Source organism: Papilio machaon, chromosome 8, assembly GCF_912999745.1.
Source record: "Papilio machaon chromosome 8, ilPapMach1.1, whole genome shotgun sequence".
NCBI lineage: Eukaryota > Metazoa > Arthropoda > Insecta > Lepidoptera > Papilionidae > Papilio > Papilio machaon.
Window position 1 is genome coordinate 5,532,212 of NC_059993.1, and position 19,417 is coordinate 5,551,628.

General features: G+C 33.2%; 3 protein-coding genes across 4 annotated transcripts in view; 1 reads left to right on the forward strand and 2 right to left on the reverse strand.

Annotated features, from left to right (window-relative positions):
- Positions 1–8,072, reverse strand: part of LOC106717442 — a 64,451-nt gene extending 56,379 nt beyond the window's left edge. For both annotated transcript variants that reach the window (XR_006756171.1, XM_014511306.2), the window contains exon 1: positions 6,616–8,072. Coding sequence is in view for 1 of the 2 variants with exons in the window: in XM_014511306.2 (XP_014366792.2) it covers positions 6,616–7,517 (902 nt within the window). In the remaining variant the exon portion in view is untranslated. The remainder of the gene's footprint in view (positions 1–6,615) is intronic.
- Positions 8,073–8,622: 550 nt separating this feature from the next.
- On the forward strand, positions 8,623–10,338 carry LOC106717423 (U3 small nucleolar RNA-associated protein 18 homolog). The gene is made up of 2 exons (XM_014511287.2): positions 8,623–8,811; positions 8,901–10,338. Exons 1-2 carry the CDS (start codon positions 8,771–8,773, stop codon positions 10,171–10,173), a joined length of 1,314 nt encoding a protein of 437 aa, XP_014366773.2. The 5' UTR covers positions 8,623–8,770; the 3' UTR covers positions 10,174–10,338.
- Positions 10,339–11,742: 1,404 nt separating this feature from the next.
- Positions 11,743–16,523, reverse strand: LOC106717421 (dnaJ homolog subfamily A member 1). Its single transcript, XM_045678903.1, has 8 exons — positions 16,381–16,523; positions 15,875–16,081; positions 14,844–15,088; positions 14,351–14,509; positions 13,767–13,922; positions 13,063–13,234; positions 12,730–12,857; positions 11,743–12,522 (listed from the first exon to the last, which is right to left on the reverse strand). Exons 2-8 carry the CDS (start codon positions 16,071–16,073, stop codon positions 12,376–12,378), a joined length of 1,206 nt encoding a protein of 401 aa, XP_045534859.1. The 5' UTR covers positions 16,074–16,081; positions 16,381–16,523; the 3' UTR covers positions 11,743–12,375.
- Between the last annotated feature and the right edge of the window lie 2,894 nt (positions 16,524–19,417).

Below are 19,417 nucleotides of genomic sequence, written 5' to 3' on the forward strand. Positions count from 1 at the left end.
GTTATTTTTAAATATTTAAACAATACATACACTTAATGCTAATTTATTTTTCCTCTAACACGATTAGAACAGAAGAAAACTTGTCAGAATTATCATAGCTAGTATAAATTATGTTTGCTTTTAAAATTTATATTTGCCTTATGTCTGTTATGTTGTAAATTATTGTTAATAGCGTGTACATTAAAACACCGATGACGTTAAACTTTCGATATATACAAATAAGTGAATTTCAGATGACGTGACACTTTTATCACATAAAAACATATACATAAGCATAAGTAAAACAACTATTTAAACGGATTTCGGAACAACATTTTAAACCGACTATTAAGACTGCTTAAAGAATGAAAAGAAAAATATCTTAATTCAATTCCACGTTTAAATATTCCATTCAAAAACAACTAATCGCAGAGATGTAGACAAATTTTAAATTGGGAAAAGATTTAAGAGCGTCGACTCGAGATTTTACGTTCAAAAGGCAACAAAACAACAAAAGAAACGTTTAAGAATTTAATCGGTGCTCGAAACCCGACTCGCCTCGGCTCACTGATTAAACTTGATTAAAGAGACAAGAGCCACTGTAACGTTAACGTAATCGTAGTTACATTAAAACGAAAACAATTTCAAGATTCGCAAGAGGTAAAATTTATTACGACTGTAAATTTATATAAACTTACCGCGAACTCGAAAATAGAAAAACTAAAATCGCGCTCGAGATGCAAAGGAGGAAAAGAGTGCTAAACAAATTTCGCTATAAACTTTAAGAATTACCCCACGGCGACTTCTTTTGTTTTATATCGGATATTGTATTACACAATCGCCATTCATCACTCCCGACCGACAATAAATCTCAAATTAGAGACATTGTAAAGTTTTACGGACTCCCGACCACAGGTAGAGCTCATATTTCTCTTTAGTTAAATAACTTGACAAAATAAAAGACAAGCAATATTCTTCGACGTTGTGTGTAACTTAAACTAAGATAAAATCCTTGTGAATTTTGGGCTTAGATTATGAGCTATCGTGAATTATTATATAACCAAGTTTTGCTTTTCGGTTTTTACAAAATATATACTTGTGGTACAAATTATTGTAATGATTGTAAAGAACCTCAGAATATAAATAAATTTATACAAAAAATGCGAATGCAAAAACGTCAGTAATTCTTCAAATCTAGATTCTTCAAAGTTAGGTTTGAGCAATTGCAAAAAATAGGTCGTCACGACCTTACCCAAACGAGACAAAGGAACGCATAAATTCAAACATCAACCCTAAATATTAAAACGTGCATTTTAAAGGATTTTGCACCGCGGGCGGCGTCGGTACACAACGAAGCTAGGCGCGTGATCTATTGTGACGCTTGTAAAGAAAGTCGGAACGAATCGTAAATCGGATCACTGCGCCATTCGACCGCCCATCCCATCGGTAGAAACAATCCGTGTGCGTATTCAATACGGTCGATCCCCGGCATTATGCAACGTCACAAAGGAGGCCAAAGAAATTCCGCACAGTTTATTTATCAGACTTTCAAAAGAATACACGCATTCACCGTGTTTTTTTGTGTTCGTAAGTCGTAAATCAATCGGGCAATGGTCAGCAAGAAGGTCGGGCGACGGTCGCTGGGCGGCTATCCTTTGTCCCTTGATCAGCTGTGCAGTGTCGATGAGAAAGGCATTAAAGTTAACTGCACCCACAAAGTGTTCTGACCCACATTGAATATTCAAATTTTTATTCAATACCGCAAAAGCGGCTACAATTCCAAAGCTCGTCTAAAACACAAAATTACAAATAAGAAACATTACCGCAATTAATTTTTCTTAGAGCTCACGACTGTGTGACACGGAATAACAAACGATTCAAATTTTTGATTTGATCAGAAGATAAAGTGTATCGTATCAATTTCTATTTATTCAGAATCCAGGTACATACTAATGACGTCTGTATGAAGTATGAATTAAATCTATTAACAGCATTGAAGTGAATATGTTTTTTCATAATAGGAATGTTTAAAATTAAATAGAGTCTGCGACAACCATTAAACGTCGTCCCGGGATGTGTAAGTAACAGTTATTGTGTGGGGCCGCATTGTGCTGCCAATGACAGATAAGAGGCGCGTAATGAACAAGCGCGCAACAATGGACGCCTCTCAAGAGACAAGGCGCTCCCGCAAACGCTCAGCACTTAATGACGCCTTAAATCTAAACACTCCGCTTTTAAACTATACCCATAAGGAATATTAATTTAAATGAATGCTTAACACAAAACGTATGCCCATTCTCAAGTCTTTTACTCCCACCCTCACTACAATAATATTACTTTAGGAAAAGAAATTTGAATGATTGGAATCCGCATTCATGATAATATAATAAGGGTGCACGCATGTATATAGATACTGGCCTTGCTGGAGTTAAATCAAAAAGAAAAATTAGATTTTCAAAAGGAGCAAATTGTTTTTATCTTAAAACTCTTCAAATATTCATTTGTAGTAAAAGATCTTAAAAGCCATTTGAAATTCGACGTTTTTTTTTACTCGATGTAGCTTGGTCACACGATGAAATAAAACTTTTATTAAGTTCAAAGCTGTTTAAATATTCAAAAGATAATGTAACATAACTACAGCATCCGATAATGTCGAATAAAATACCGTACACGCTGGTACAAATAGTGGTCACGCCTACGGCGCGGCGAGACCGACTTTCTCCACGATTCTCTTCAATTTCAACACGGCTAGACGATGCCGGTTTCAACTTAGTAATTTACCGAATCGCTTTTCCCATTTAACTCATTCATCGGTACCGATTGTTATTCTGGTAACTATGTACTTAAGAACTGTGCTTATTTAATAATGTTATTTTGTGTTTCAAAAGATTACGCACGTTTTGTGTTTTCATCATTCGGACAACATAATAGTAATATCAATTTCTTTTGCTTCCTCATATCTCGTCTTCCATAAATATGAAATATTTTGGTCCATTTATAAAACAAAGATTAGATGCCTACATCAATTGATGATTATTATATCTAGACACTGTAATCTTTGTTGAAATCCCTATCGGATACACAACTATTTGAAAAACACAAAATACTTGAATAAATCCCAAAGATTTAACATTTCACATATCAAGACTATCATCAGTGAACAAGAAAAGAAATGGAGCCGTTCTATACAACGTTGCGATACAAATCTGGAGAATGTACGCGGAGAATAGATGCCATGGTATAGCAATGTACCGCGCTCTATCCCGGTAGTTGCAACCGATTGAGCGATTACCAGCTCACCGATATGCGGAAATCAAATGGGGCCGCAGCTATTGTTTATTGTACGCTATACTCCACTTCGCAACTGATAACCAACGTACAAAGCTATACAACTCTTTAATATATTACTCTCTGATTGTTATAAAGTTAATTGCATTGTGTACAATGAATAAAGAGCTAAAGTCGTGCAGTTTATTAAAGGAACGTAACTTCATAAAAATGAATGTAAATTTACATAAAACCTAATTTATTAAGGCACATTTCCATCAATTTCGCGCACTTGATACTTTATTAAAGAAATGCCGTGACTATGCACATTTGTAAGCGATGCAATGCGCTTCAATTATGATTAATACACATTATATTTAACACGCTTTCTCTCATTATCGGAATGCAGCTCGGAATAGTCGCCGTTTCCTGTACACACAGGTTTGCAAAGGACACCTGCCGACTCTCATGCCGCATGCCAAGTACCAAGAAATTATTGTATATACGTGTACGGTGTTAATTAATTAAAAACACAAAATTAAATGATTAAGGTGATTTTTAACTTACGAATACGTAAATATGTTAACAGAAAATAACTGCATTTAACAAATTACATTATTGTTATAATATTATTGATGAAAATAGTAAATAACAAGACATATAAATATTTTTAGATTTGTAAAATAACATAGTGACTATCACTTCAACTTTCTTTCGCCGAAGATAAAATCCTGACATTCCAAGTTATTTGTAGTACCAAATTTGGTATACTATATTTTAAACGCGTGATCTTTCCAGAAACGGAGTTGGCCATTTCTGCTTCGTATATAAGACGACAGCTCTAACCTTAAAAGGGATATATAATTCATCTATATCGGTGTAATAATCTAAGCGTATGTACATAACAAGATGTTCGTATTAATAAGCAATTTGTACTACAAGATCAAACAAGCGCAGCCTCAAACTTGATTTCAGCCCAATGAGTTTTGAAACTGCTTATTCAGAGTTTTTGATAACATTAACGCAAATATCGTTCTTTTCTGAGGTGTATAACTTATACACTTATCTTTTTTGCACATTGATAGTGAATTATGCATACTACAGAGCTGACTATTACTTATATAAATTATTCCTATGATAAGCCAATAATGCCTACAGTGATTTCTTGTGTCCTTTTACGATAACCAAAATGTAATTTAATTTAATTAATAGATCAGCCAAAGCTTAAAATCTTCAAATACGAATGGTATATCAGGATTCGTGGACTATTTCTTACTTTGATTAGTTATAATACAATATTTTATATACAAAATAAAGTTTTATATAAATTCGAGATTCAATAATAAGAGATATCATAAAGTTAAAGTAAGCGTTTAAAAATGTTCAAAGAGAAAAAGATTAAAGAATTATTTAGTGGCCTGAACGTCGCATAATTTACAAATAATAAAATAGTTATTCAACAACATAATTCTCGTTAAAAATACATCGCGTCTCTCGTCACTTGCAACGTCGTCGCGCACAACAGCTGCCGGACTGGTTTGTCCACTCGTCGGATTGATTTAACGTAAACGCACGATCAGAATTGCTGCTTCGCATTTATGCTCTCCTAGTACTTTATTATCGATTAACTATACTGATTTCAACTTATTGAGTTAATATTACGGGCATCGAGCTTGCCCATTTATCGGTTATGGTAAACAAACGTGTCGGAACGGTGTAACGGCGATTTGCATTAAATCTTGCTACTTAGGAATAACTCTCCCTCGAGTAAAATTATAGACATTGCTGATTTAGTGCATCGATAAAGCTGTACTAAATCACCAATGAGTTATTCAATAACAGTCAATGATTTTAAACTGAAGAAGCACCTAAACAAAAACATGTTTTTAAGCTGTTTGATAACAAAACTTTCCAAAACAAATCCATAGACTATAAATGACAATTCAAGTCAGTAAAATGTGTACATATTTATAGTTTAAGTTGTTTAAAGGCCACAAAATATTACGGGGTAAACTTTTAAGTACACCAAAAGCCAATGACGTCAATGTTTTTGCTAACTTACGTGAAACTCAGAAAAAGGCAATGCAAAAAAACAATTGAATTGTTATTTCGTAATAGTAATAACTTGTATGTTAATTGTTAGCATCACTCAATGTGCCTTGAAATATAAAGCAAAGTAATCATTTACATAAGAACTTGATTTTCCTTATCAGTATTCTTGATTAAGATAAAACATTTTACATTAAACAATTCATATATTACACAATAATTTATTTACTAGAATTTAACTTTATATAGTAAAAAAATTACTATAATAATTGTTATCTAAAGATGAAAGGTATAAGGTAAATATATAAGGTAAATAAATCTTCTTAATTTTATATCAGCAAACCATTTCAATTAATAAGATAGACAAATCTCAAAGGACATTTGTTTAGGGTTTATGTTATTGCTACCTGAGTAATAAACACAAGATGATGTAAGAAGTAAGCCTGCTGTTAAACAATAACTATTTAATGTTGGCATTTGAAAATTAATGAGTCATACACATTTGGATTTGGACTTCCCAATAGACTTTGTTTTTATATAATGACCTCTAAGTGAACAGTATCATTATAATAAAAAGCGAAGTGAAACTTTCCAACACTTTTTAAGGAAATTTCACAAAAGAATGAACACTATTTTAATGAATTATACTTAAATTTCAACAAAACAACCACTAGTTAAAATAATTACATGTGAAAAATTGCAATTGAATAAAAAAGTTTGGTATAGAAAATATCAGGGTCAACAAAATGTTTTGTAACAAAATTGCAGACTAATTTTCATACAAAACTCAAACAATGTCCCAAACATGTGCAATTTGCTTTCTTATCTTATAAATCAAAATTAAATTATGTTTGTTGATAAAAAATTGGTGGTAATAGATGATTTATTTACTTGATAAAGTATTAAATCTAACAATATATGGGGAAAACCATATTTGATGTATAAATGGTTATCCTTAACTGTGGTACAAAAAATAAATTATTGTATATATTGTCTATATCTAGTCAAACATAAATATTGTGACTTTATGATTAAATTGATTGATGAAGAGAATTAGTTTGATCAATTCCTAATAGGAAATATCTACAAACATTCCTTTTCCATACAGTTCCAATAAGGAATGACTATATTTGACAAACTATTTGCAAAACAACAGATAAATTTTTCATATAATTTCTACCATCAAATACTAGACATCAGAAATACATTGATAAATATAAGTAACAGTAGCTCACTTTCAGTATCAGGTTCAACTATAAAATATCTAATAAGACACTATATAAACAGGCATAAATTTAATATATGTAAAAAAATACATACCTAAGGTACATAACTGAAGAACCACTCACAATCCGTTTCCATCCCAATGGCACAGTTATAGTTTGTGGTAATTCACCATGCCCAGTCCTAAGCTCCGTAGTGTCACCAGCACTAGGAGCAGACGACGGCAGTACCGCCAGAACCACACCGTCCGGAGTCCGCACCAGCTGGGGACCACCACTACTCTCCCCGTCACTGACTATTGTCCTATTCACACCCACTTGCTGATTCAGTATATTTATACTCTGATTTACAATAGACTGGTGTGATGCACTTTGTTCTAAAAACTGATAATTCACATAACCCTTACTCATAGAAATCTCCCTCTCACCACAGTTTGTACCATCACTATCTTGTAATGCACCTTCAAAATTATTTTGATTATGACGGAGCGCTATCGGAACCATGGAGGGCATATTATCTGTATTTATGGAACATCTCTGATATGTTGCTATCTCCCCAGCCTCAGATACCCTACCCTGGAATGTCTCTACACTATACTCTGTTGGGATTGGATTGGGACATTCTCTCTTTACACTGACCTGCCTCTCGACCAATTTATCATCTTTATGTGGCTCTTTTAAAAACTGTGGAGGTACATTATAGAATTCAGTACTTTGGGTAACATTCTCTTCGAATGTACATTTGGTGTCATCATTGAATGACTTGTAATTAACACCCGAAGTATTCCTATGGTCATTTTGATCACTTCTATAAACCGATCTTGGCAGGGGGATTTGATTGGGTATGTCGTATAGTGCTTCGTAAGGGGTGCTCGCGGGCGGCAGGTCGGGGCCCGCGGCGGCGTGCTCTAGCTGGCGCTCCGCAACGTACAGCAGCACGCGCGGCGCTCCAGCCACGCCCGCCCGCGACGCGGCCACACTCGCGGGCTTGCCTGACATCCTCCACAGTCATCACACTCCGCACCCGCCAGCTGCTCACTAGCTGCACGCGACCGGCGATCCACCGACGGTGGCGTGACGACTCCACCTAGCATCTCTGTCCTCCCTGAGATCATTGCTCCGCCTCCTCACTCCTACCTCCAAACATTTCACCATCCTCAACTGAACGCTTTCTATGCACCGACATCAATTATAATGATTTTATGGCGGGCTATATAATGGTTACAAATAATTTTATGGCGGAGCCCTTTTCGGCTCCATTGTAAAACCACTCAATAAAACAGGTAGTCGGTGTCTTTAGGCTACTGTATTTTTCATTATACTAGGATCCATATTGACACTTCAGACTGTAAAAAGGTCAAAGAAAAAACGGTATCTTTATCTTTAGTCACCAATGTTTCAGGCACACTTTTGTAACATCACTTATTATACTGCTTAAATGCAACACGGATGTAACTTTTAAACGAGCACTTAGTATCTATATCTAAAATTATTTTTGTCTGAGGATAAACGATGCTTACGAAGTGACATACGACGAACGAACATTATGAATTTACGAACAACGAATGAAAGATCCAAGATACGTACTATACGCGACTAATAAATATAGTCCAGTGCACTCGTTTATTTAAAGTGCTCGAATATACACTTTACGATTGGTAGGGTTATATTGTAGATTATGGTTACTTTGGATGGCAAAAATGACCAATAATGTCGTTCGATTCATTGTCAAAATTAACTGTGATTGGTCACAATTGCTTTCTTGGCATAAACTACCTACCTACAGTCTTTTCAAGGGTCAATTTTCGAATCAGAAACCGAACTAGAAAAGCTTAGAAAGAGAGGTCGTATCGCTTTTTTTAAACGCTCCCTAGTGACTTCTTTAAGAACTAATCTTTATGGTGAATTTGTCATGTTTTATCCAAATTCGAATTATCAGTATTTCAAGCCCAATTTCACTCGTATTTTTCTCTTTCCTAAAAAGGAACAATCAAAATTTTAGAAATAAATCAAAGGACTTCAAGGAAAATCATATTGAGGGCATTGGAACATCAAAAAATAACATGGCAATGTGCAAAAAGTTTACGTTATTGACTTTGTCGTTGTCGTTGACCTGTCAGTTGTCAATGTCATAACCAGACAAAACTCAAAAAAACAATAACCACGAGCCACAAGTAGCACAGATTTTTGTGTGTTAATGTTTTGAAACATTAATTAAAGCACAAGTAAAGAAATCAGAATAATAATATAAAATGAAAAGAAAAATATCAGGTATTGAGGCACAAGAATCTAAGTAAGTTCATTTTCAAGGTTGAGGTTACTTTTTCTCATTTTTTTAATAGAAATAGAAGTGTTATTAAAACATTCCATTTCTTTTTGCAGGTTATCTTCCCTTCTGTTCAATAAATCCAACAAATTCACTGAAAAGCTATCAAAAAAATCAGACGGCCTCAAAGATGAAAGGAAACCGGCGTGGTTTGATGAAGACGATGAGCAATTCATCGATAATACAGTCCCACCTAGTTCGAAGGAGAAAAGTTTGTACGCTAATAAACTAAAGCAAAAATATAACACTTTAATGGGCACACCAACTTGGGCAGAATTGAACAAAGCAGAAAACGTCGAGGATGATGATAAGGAAATATTGAGAACTGTTGGACATTTAAAGAAAGTAAAGTCAATTGGACTTCCAAAAGACTTCTTAGAATACAAAAAGTTTCCAACAATAAATCGAGAGACAAGCAATGAGGGTGCGATTATACGATGCTTGGAATTTCATCCCAAACTGAGTGTATCTCTTGTCGCAGGTACATCTGGTGTAGTTTCCTTGTTTTCTATTGGAGGAGATGTAAACACTAAACTTCACAGCTTCAAACTGAAGAACTGGGATGTGAAAGCGGCTCATTTCACACCTGATGGTACTGAAGCCTATATTGCATCAAGCAATAATCACAATTATTGTATTTACGATTTAGTAAAGGCTGAACCTAAATTAATACAATTGCCTAAAATAGTGAAAAGACCCAATATTTTTAAATTGTCTTCTGATGGCAAGTATATTGCAACAAGTATTGGTTTGGATGAGGTGTATATAATATGTGCAAAGTCAAAAGAACTCCTGCGATCACTCAAAAACAACACAAATATTGCATCCGTGGCTTTCAGTTCTACTTGTGATAAGTTGTATTGTTATGGGATGGAAGGTGAAATAACTGTCTGGGATATGTCAACATTTAAAGCTCTGAGCAAATTTCATGACCAAGGTTGTGTTACAGCATCAAAGATAGAAACCAGTGCATGTGGTAGACTTTTAGCTACTGGTAGTGGGGAAGGCATTGTCAATGTGTATGAAATGTCCAACTTAACTTCTCTATATCCAATTCCATTAAAAACAATTTCCCATTTAAAAACTAAAATAACAAATATAACATTTAATGGAACATCAGAAATACTTTCAATATCATCAGGATACTATCCTAATGCAATCAAAATTCTTCAATTGCCATCATACCATGTATTTTATAACTTTCCTTCCAATTTAAATTTGTATCAAGTGCAAAAAGTGAGCTTTTCTCCCAACAGTGGTTACATGGCAATTGCTAACAACAAAGGATGTGCCTTCCTATATAGGCTTAAACATTACAAGAATTATTAAAGCTTTAAAAATTGTTTTATTTACCTGAAAACTTCCATATCTTTTATTTTACATTTTATTTTAAACCTAATACTAATTATATAAGAATGGCTATTCTCTCACCAATGCTACTAAGTAATAACTATTATGGTTCATTCGCAATACTCAGGCTTTGTACATAAACACCAATTTTTACTATCATTGCTCAAAACCATCCTATTTGTCTAACATATACTAGTTTAAATTCTGAAATACCTTCCCTGCAACCTGATAACCATTTTCCAGAAGTGTTATTTAATTACTGTTTTCTTTGCTAGAATGTGTGAGAAGTACTAACTACTGCTAAACCAGGAGTTTTCAAAATGTGTACAGTATCAAGGTCTATTGTCACTATGTAAACAAACCATTTTATAATTGTAGAGGTTTTTTGGTAAAATAGAGTGAAAAATAAAAGAAAATTTGTGAGATAAAATGTTTATTTTAATGCATATTACAATAAAATTTAACATTCTACATGAGTAGTCACAAAAGGGCACCTATAATCTGATCAACTGTTGTATCATACAAATAATGTTAAGCCAATAATATCATTAATTTTATGCAACACACAAGTTACAGTTCAGATACCAACCCACTATAAGTAAGACACACTACAACTTACAACCACATAAATAAATCTAATAAAATGTTGGAGCCTTGTAACAGTTTCTTTAATTACTCGGAGCTAATTGTGAAGCAAATATTTTAAGAAAATTAAACACTATTGAAAGCAATGCAAGCTTGAATGTGCAAAAGCATAATTAACTGTCAATTTTCATTGCTTTTTTTGTACAAAACATATTATCATCCTTGTCATTATCGTTGAAGAAAATGAGATGAAAATATGTTTTTTTGTAGATGTATTTTAGTTATGTATGATGTAGTCTATGAAACAAGGCTCTCGGAAAAATAAAAATCACAGTAAGTATAAATTTGAATGTTACTAAAATTTATCTAATGCACCTAAAATTAATGGACCTATTTATCATGATCCTACCGTAATTGTCAAAAAATTATGTTGATACTTTCAGAAACATAGGTGGACATACTTGCACTAAACTGTTGTTCACATATTTATTCCAATCAGTCCAGTCAAAATCAAGAATTTTTTTATTTTACATGTATATGACTTAAATTATTAATCACAACTAAGTTATATGATTATCATTTTATTTTATTACAAGTTTGAATTCTAATTAGACGCTATGTAGAAACGTATATGAAAATTATAGGAGTGGAGCTGAAGAATTTAATAGCAAACAATATAGATACATGTTTACTTTCTTTATTTCTCAGTAAATGCAAATGACATACATAAATATTAAGCTATGTGAAAGTTAAAAAACCTTACAAAGCTTATCAGTTGTTTATTGAGTAAGAATTTGTTAAAAATTGCTATAATAATATGAAGAAGTGGGAAGATACAAGATATTTTGAAATATATTATCACAAATAAAATGTATATGACAATATTTTACTATTTCAAATTCATTAATAATCTATTAAAATTATTTGATACAAAATCAATAACAAAAAAGTTTTTTTCACATACAACAAAAAATGTAAAGAAATAAGAAAAACACTTCTCTATATTGATTGCGAGATATGAATACTGAATTAGTTTCCTCTTTTATATTGTAAGGATGTGTTCATCAAATGTATTGTTAGTAAACAGCTGTCAGCAACCAATGCGCAATTAGTTATTTCAATTCATAATCAACATTACTTCACTATGAGATGATTACGTCACATGTAGGTTATACCCAAAAATAAAGTGTCATTTTAGACTGAGCCACACTGACCGGAATGTTATCGTGTTGTCACAACAAAATGCTATAACAACTCAACTATCAGCTCTAAAAAGTCGCGTGAAGTTATTATTGAATTACAATTGAATTGAATTAATTAGTGTGCTGTGCTGTGTTGATTCCATACCATTACACAAGATAGCAACCTTCCCTGCTTGTTAATGCACTGTACTCGGTCAATATATGATGTTTTCATACACCTTGTAGCAGTTAATATCATTTGTATTGAGACTATATAATGCACTGAAGTTTACAGTTATTGTCTTACAATACATTTGTGATGAACAAGCCCTTACTGAGCATAAAAGAGCTGATGGTAGTGCACCATGTGTCAGGTCCATGCGGTGCGGAGGTGCGGAGTGCGGTGTGGCTGCACCTATCCGGTGGCGCACTGCACGCGGTTCATGCCGGGGTGATCGTCGTCTTCTTCGTAAGCGGCGTGATGAGCGCGTCGTCTGCGATTCTCTTGCTCCGGATCCAGCTCAATCAGCTGGCACTCTTCCGCCATTTCTGGGATTTCAATCTACAAGGAAAAGTACAATATGATATTCCATAACATGGCATTGAATTTAGAATGAAAAAGAAACTGGAATTGTGTTAGAACGAGTGAGAAATGGAAATCTATGATACATATTCTCTTCATGTCTAGGTTATGTAATGATATTGAAAATTGTTTGATACCGAATTTGTGTGAAATTAGACATAAATGAAATGTAATCTGAATATTTACCCTTGGTCTCGGCGGCAAGCAGTTCTCTAACGCGGGAATGACTTCAGGCGGAATTGTGTTGGGGAAATTAACTAGGAATTGAATTATCAGTTGTCCCTTCTCAAATGGATTTTTGTACATAGGCATACCTGAAATAGTATTCATATTTATTTAATTCCACACAATGTAATGTCATATATTTTTAATTAAAACATAATAAACAGTATTGCAAAAAATAATATGAATATAAAACAACATACAATTGTTGCAATAACCTTGTATAAATTAAGTTTTTTGAGGGCCACTTTTAAAAATTAAAATATGTAATTTTAAGTGACTACAATAGTTACAAACCTTCATTCAGCACACACTTTACTTCACCATGCTTGATGACCTCTCCGGGCATCACAGTCACCACAATGTCTCTATCATCTAGAGTTCGGATAACCTTCTGGAAGCCGCACAGAGCTTCCACTAGTTCTATATTTAAGCGTAGGATCAGATCGTTTCCGGAACGTTTAAATAACTGCAACGAATTTATTATTAAATTAGACACGAAAATAATTTAAAGAAACAAAAATAACTTGTATTAAAAATTCAAGAAAAGTGTTTTAAAATTTTGACCTTGTAAATATACCTTCCTATTGCTAAATAATTGTGAATTCTCAGGTGTTGTTAATGTGTTGATTTGTAAAAAGTAAATAGTTAAGTGTATTCTACATGAAACAATTACATTTAGCAGCATTATACTTGTTAATCAAGTCATAGCATTGACAATTTATTTGCATAACATTACTGAATCATTTATATAATGTATGGATCAATAAATACAAGTGTATGTATTTAAAACACTATATAAGTGTTTAAACTTTGATTCATACTCTTCAATATTGCATAATGCTTTAATTCTCATAATATAAACTAATTCTATCATTTCTTGACCAGTAATGGATTTATTAGCATGACTTGCAATTCTATTGCAATGACTGGTTTAAAATAATATTATTTATGATAAAAATAAAGAGGTTATTGTTTTATGTTATTCAATGTATAATTACCTCATGTTCTTTCTCATCTAAAACTATAATAAGATCTCCAGCCTCCATGTCTGGTTCCTGATCACCTTCACCACTGAAGACAATCTTCTGTCCATCCGTCATACCTTTGTCAACGTGAACTTCAAGAATTTTACGATCTCGAACAGTTTTTCGTCCCTAAAATACAATAATTTGTTAGAACGATTAAAGAAATGTAACAACATAAATCACCTTTGTTGTCACCGAATATTCTAGAGGATCCCCAAACTATTTTGGACAAGTGACTCCGTATCCAAAGACCCCAATGGCAAAATTACCTACTTTTAAGATCAATTATTATTTTTCATTCTGTCTTAGGACAATAGAAGAAGACTATAGAGTGATAATTAGCAATGCTTTAAGTTCCCCAAGTGGTCGATATCAACTGCTTTAGGAATCCCTGTTCTAGAGACAAGTAATTATTCTATTTTTCTTTAGTATTATAATCATATGAAATTCACAACAGATTAATTTCAGAGAAAAAGTACATCTGATGTTGAATTTAAAAACATCTAATAGTTTCAACTATGTGACACAAAGGAAGAGTAGTGGAATTAAATTCTTACCTGACAGACTTTGCAGCGATCTTTAGGATCAATGATTTCCCTCATGCCACGGCAATCAGAGCACACAGTTTGGATTTGTTGGATCATGCCGGGTGCTAGTTGTTGTATTTGTACCTGCATACCGGTGCCTCTGCAAGTTGGGCAAGTTTGGACTGCACCCTAAAGATGAAGAACAAATAATTATTATTCATAGATACATATTTTTTTTTATAAAAGTGGTAATAATTTTTTTATAAACAAGCAGCGGGAACACCAAGGCGATCATTGACGCCCATAATGTAACTAAGATTTGTAGCACATCTAAAGCAGTTCAATAATTAAATGTGTGTTATTGTGATTGATGTTTAAAAATTATAAAGCATAGTTATATATCATAATAATGAGTCTGGCAATTTCCATGATTAAATTTTTTATAAACTTACCTCAGCCAGTTTTAGCAAGCTTCTTTAGTAACTGTGATCAAAATAAAAAAAAGGTTCAAAAGAATATATACCTTTTTACCACCTCTGCCTTCACATTTCTCACAAATAACATTCTTCTGTAAAGCCAGCTTCCTAACTGCACCACGGTACAATTCTTCTAAAGTGACAGACAGCTGGTGTATAACATCTTTTCCTTTCCTTTCTCTACCACGTCGCCTGCCACCACTGAAGCCACCGCCAAAGAACATGTCAAACAGATCCATTGGAGAAGAGAATCCACTTCCACCACCACCTTCTTTTAATGCTTGCTCTCCACCTAAAAATATTGGACAATTTATAATCTTTACTATAACATTATAAATGTGAAAGTAACTCTATCTGTTGCACTTTCATGCCAAAACTACTAAATCAATTTAAATTAGATTTGATACACAGATAATCTAAAGCCCGAGAAAGAACAAATTTTTATCATAATTTTCAATGCGAAAAAAGGTCTGGAAGGGCAGGTACATGTGGAAAGTTGTATGGAAGTATAGTCATTTATACAGCTAGAAGTTTAAAGTCATATGTAAGGCTATCTATTTTATATAAACATTCAAAGCTTGTAAATTTTTTGCTTGTAGTTTTATCCTCAAAGGTGTAAAACAACAATAAGGAAGAGGAAGCCAACATCCATACCACATTGAATACACCGGTTCTCGTCCGATCACCGAAGTTAAGAGGAAATTAAAGTTTGTATGGTAATATGTAAGTTTTACTTGAATGTTTTATAAGTTTAAGTAGAATAATTAGCCTAAACAATTAAAAATGCTACCTTACGACAGTATTTCACAGGGACAAAGTCAGGGCACAGCTAGTACAATATAAATGACAAAGCATAATGATGACTTGCAAAGAAAGTTATGAAGTAATTGTATAAGATAAATCACTGTGGTGTAAATTGGATTTAACAATTTATTATTAATTATTCAAATTATTCAGCTATTTTTAATGCAATTTAGCTCTTCCTAACAAGAGCTAATCATACATTTGCGTTAAATTAATCCATAATATGACTCATTGCAGTAATAATCATACTTTTTTTTTAAATTGAAATACAAACCTTGATCGTAAATTCGCCTTTTATCCGGATTGGAAAGAACTTCATAGGCCTGTGAGATCTGCTTGAAGCGTTCACCTTCATTGGGGTTCTTGTCAGGATGGTATTTCAAAGCTAACTTTCTATATGCTTTCTTGAGTTCATCTGTAGTGCAGTTAGGTTTTACCCCCAAAATATCATAATACGTTGTCTCTTTCACCATTTTTAATCCTGAATGAAAAAATTAATTGAATTTCACAGTTGTTTTGTTTAAGAACTTCGTAAAAACTTATTTAACTGAACATATTTCCTTAAAAGTATCATTTTTTATCAACATTGCTAAATTATTAACATGAAAAACATGAAATCCTAACCTAATTTCAATTTGGAAAGAAACGTAAAATCTAGAAACCATAGAACTATGACATGACAGCATGGTGGAATCTATCAAACCTAAAAAATAACTTATGAAGTTGCTGCAATGGGTAAAACTTATAGACAATAGTTATATAATATGAAATCAATCTTACCTTTCTAATATTCACTTGCACTAACACAAATTAGTTACTCAAAGTTCCAGAAACAACGATACAACGACAAGTTTTAGTACGTCGAACAAAGCAACCTTAGCGCACGATAGTCAAATGACGTTTGGATTGGATCGAAATCAAGAACTCTATATTGTCGTTGTCGTCATTCGTTAGTCGATCGCAAAAACTTTCTAGAAAATTCTAGTATTCGTTCCAATTTACGCATCGTAATACGTGTCAAATTAAAATATCTAAATATAAAGTACAAATTTGTTGTATTTCTCATTTCAGTCGGTTGAGGAAAAAATATTTGCACTCTAACTGGAATTAAAACAGTAGAAAACTGTATGTAATTATTTCGTTTCGAACTCTTAAACCAAATATCAATGGCTGCGTTGTATGTGTACATTTTATTTATAATAATAGTTTAATGATTTACATTTACTTAACATTTTTTTCTAGAAATTATTGAGATTAAATCGTCAAAATAATTGATAAGAAGTAATCATCTCCCTTTCCTTGGCTCACTTCCATACGTACGTATACGGCTCACTCACTGACCTCTATTTCTATAAGATATCTATGGACTCATTAGGTTACCGGTCTCTAAATCATCTTTCTTGATTCACCTCAGTCTTCACTCCCTTCTACTAGGCCTACCTCTACCGGTGTACCCCTCCACTCTAGTACTTAGGGCTGCCATCCGTCCGGGTTTCCCCGGATTTGTCTTGGTTTGAAAGACGTCTGGTTCTTTTAATTTTATTAAAAGAGTAACAAATATTGGGTTTGTTAATCCAATTATATTTAATCACTAGTCACAAGAACGATTAAACACACTATTTCATGCAACAAAGGAGGCTTCCAATTAAAGATTTCTTCTATCAAGTACGGAGTAAAATATATTTTAACTAAGAAGTAATTGAATGAAACACGTATTGAAGTATCCGAGGTGAAAACACCAAAATCCGGGAAACTTACGTTTCCGGTCTTGGAGGCAGGTTTTGGAGATGGCCGCCCTACTCATACTTAAAGTTCTTCTTGCCAAAGAAAGAGAGAGAGAGAGATGATATGAGATATGATGATAATCCATTTATGAGAAGTTTAGACCAAGTACTACTAAGTAGTAAGTTTTTTTAAAACCGGAGCTGAAGACAGTGGTCGTGGCCGATATCGGCCGGGATTACATCATCATCATCATCATCACTAAGGAGTACTACGTAGTAGTTACATACTCTTTGGTACAGACCGACAAGGCTTTTTGAACTGGTGGGTACTCAGATGAAGAATTATATAGATATGACATACGCGTTCACCCGTAAGGGACAGATAGAGAGTACTATAGACTATACCTATATATAAGTAAAAGGATTGGGGTTACCAGTTATTTGTTTTGTCCCGAAAATGAATAATTACGATATAATTTAATATAGACCAATTTATATATTCCCAATTAAATTGTAATTAATAAACGTAATAAATATAAAAAACAATGCGTAGTTTTTGTTTATGTGACTAAGATTACGTAAACAGATTTTTTTAGTAATACTTAGTCAGGTCATAAATTCTGTTACATGTTTAATATAAAATAATTGAAACAAGTTTATTCATTATGTGACCATTTATATACCATAATGAACTTAACAAAACATAGATTCTTATGACACTAAAGTTTACTCAAAATGACATCCGTGATTTTGAATACAGGCCTTCAATCTGCTCGGCCAGTCGTCTATCACAGCACGAACGAGGTCCATGTCAATATCGGCGGCTGCCTTAATCAAGGATGTCTTGAGTGACTCCAAAAAAAGAATTTCCCGATATTTTTTTCCGCGTACTGCTTCAACAAAGCGCGGCATCTCTTCAGTCTTAGGTCCATTAGACGAGCATTCAAACGATGTCCTATTTTTCTTCGATATGCACGAAGCCCTAAGTCTTCATTAAAAGCTACAAAAAACATACCAATATTATAGTCATATAATTTTAAATTACTCTGTATATCATTACAGTGAACACTACATGTAAAACTACTTAATATTAAACTATTTTGAATGTAATTTCTAAGAAACAAAATTTACATGGGACAAATTAAAAAGCATACTCTTTAAAATCAACGGGATAAGAAAGTATCAAATATTTAAAAACACAGCATATACCAGAATTAAAAACTCCTTTTGAAATCTGTTGAAAATAGTATAAAAAATGTGAATTGTTTCATTTATATACATTTTACATACTATAATTTATTTCCCCTAAATTCAGGGTAATTTTTACAACAAGATGGTGGTATTATTTTTACGGGTAATAACCAACCAATTTGAAAAGAAGTTTAATATGGCCGCTTGTTTCCCAGATCTACAGTATATTATTTGACACAAATGACATCTGCGTTTGGGCGCATAATGTTCGAAAAATACTATTTTATTTTAGCTGATTTTACCCGTATTTTAACATATTAGTTATTACAAAGACTGTAAAGAACAACTAGTTTGTATTTTCTTCCTTATTTTGTATGAATACATGTGAATAAGTGCGTAGTTTCAGTACTTACGAGTGAAAGGTTATGTTTTTCTCTTTTCGCTCACTACGGCTTTTACAACCGACGATACAGCAGTATACCATGTTTTATAAACTTTACCTTACTAAAACTGTAATATCAAAATATTTTTGCACAATTACAGCCACTAAGTACTCACAATTTTCGAAAAATAGCACGAATGTCAAACTTTGTTAGGGACAACCTAGGTTGTTTGTAGGGGACAACCTTTGTTCCAAACAAACCCCAAACCCTGGTACGCAGAAAGGGACGGAAGATAGTTATCCCTGTCTTTGTCACGTCACAGGAATTGTGTATAACTGTATCTCTCTCACTCACGGTATTATTATTACCGTGTCATAGACTTGGGTGGGTATAAGTCAAACTTAATTATGACAGCTCACTACCGCCCCCGTGTCAACGTCAAAAATGTCAAAAAGAATCTTAGCCTTAGGTCTTTGTACTGCATCTGTCGTGTTATTTTTTTCTTTTATATAATTTTCT

What these genes read in the sequence shown, in the direction of transcription:
- LOC106717421 (XM_045678903.1), bottom strand. Translation starts at nt 16,073, where the DNA reads ATGGTGAAAGAGACAACGTATTATGATATTTTGGGGGTAAAACCTAAC. An exon ending in ATCGCTGCAAAGTCTGTCAG is followed by an intron (nt 13,923 to 14,350) that starts GTAAGAATTTAA and finishes ATTGTATTTTAG; the next exon opens with GGACGAAAAACTGTTCGAGA. An exon ending in GCTTGCCGCCGAGACCAAGG is followed by an intron (nt 12,523 to 12,729) that starts GTAAATATTCAG and finishes TTTTCCTTGTAG; the next exon opens with ATTGAAATCCCAGAAATGGC.
- LOC106717423 (XM_014511287.2), top strand. Translation starts at nt 8,771, where the DNA reads ATGAAAAGAAAAATATCAGGTATTGAGGCACAAGAATCTAA. An exon ending in ATTGAGGCACAAGAATCTAA is followed by an intron (nt 8,812 to 8,900) that starts GTAAGTTCATTT and finishes TTCTTTTTGCAG; the next exon opens with GTTATCTTCCCTTCTGTTCA.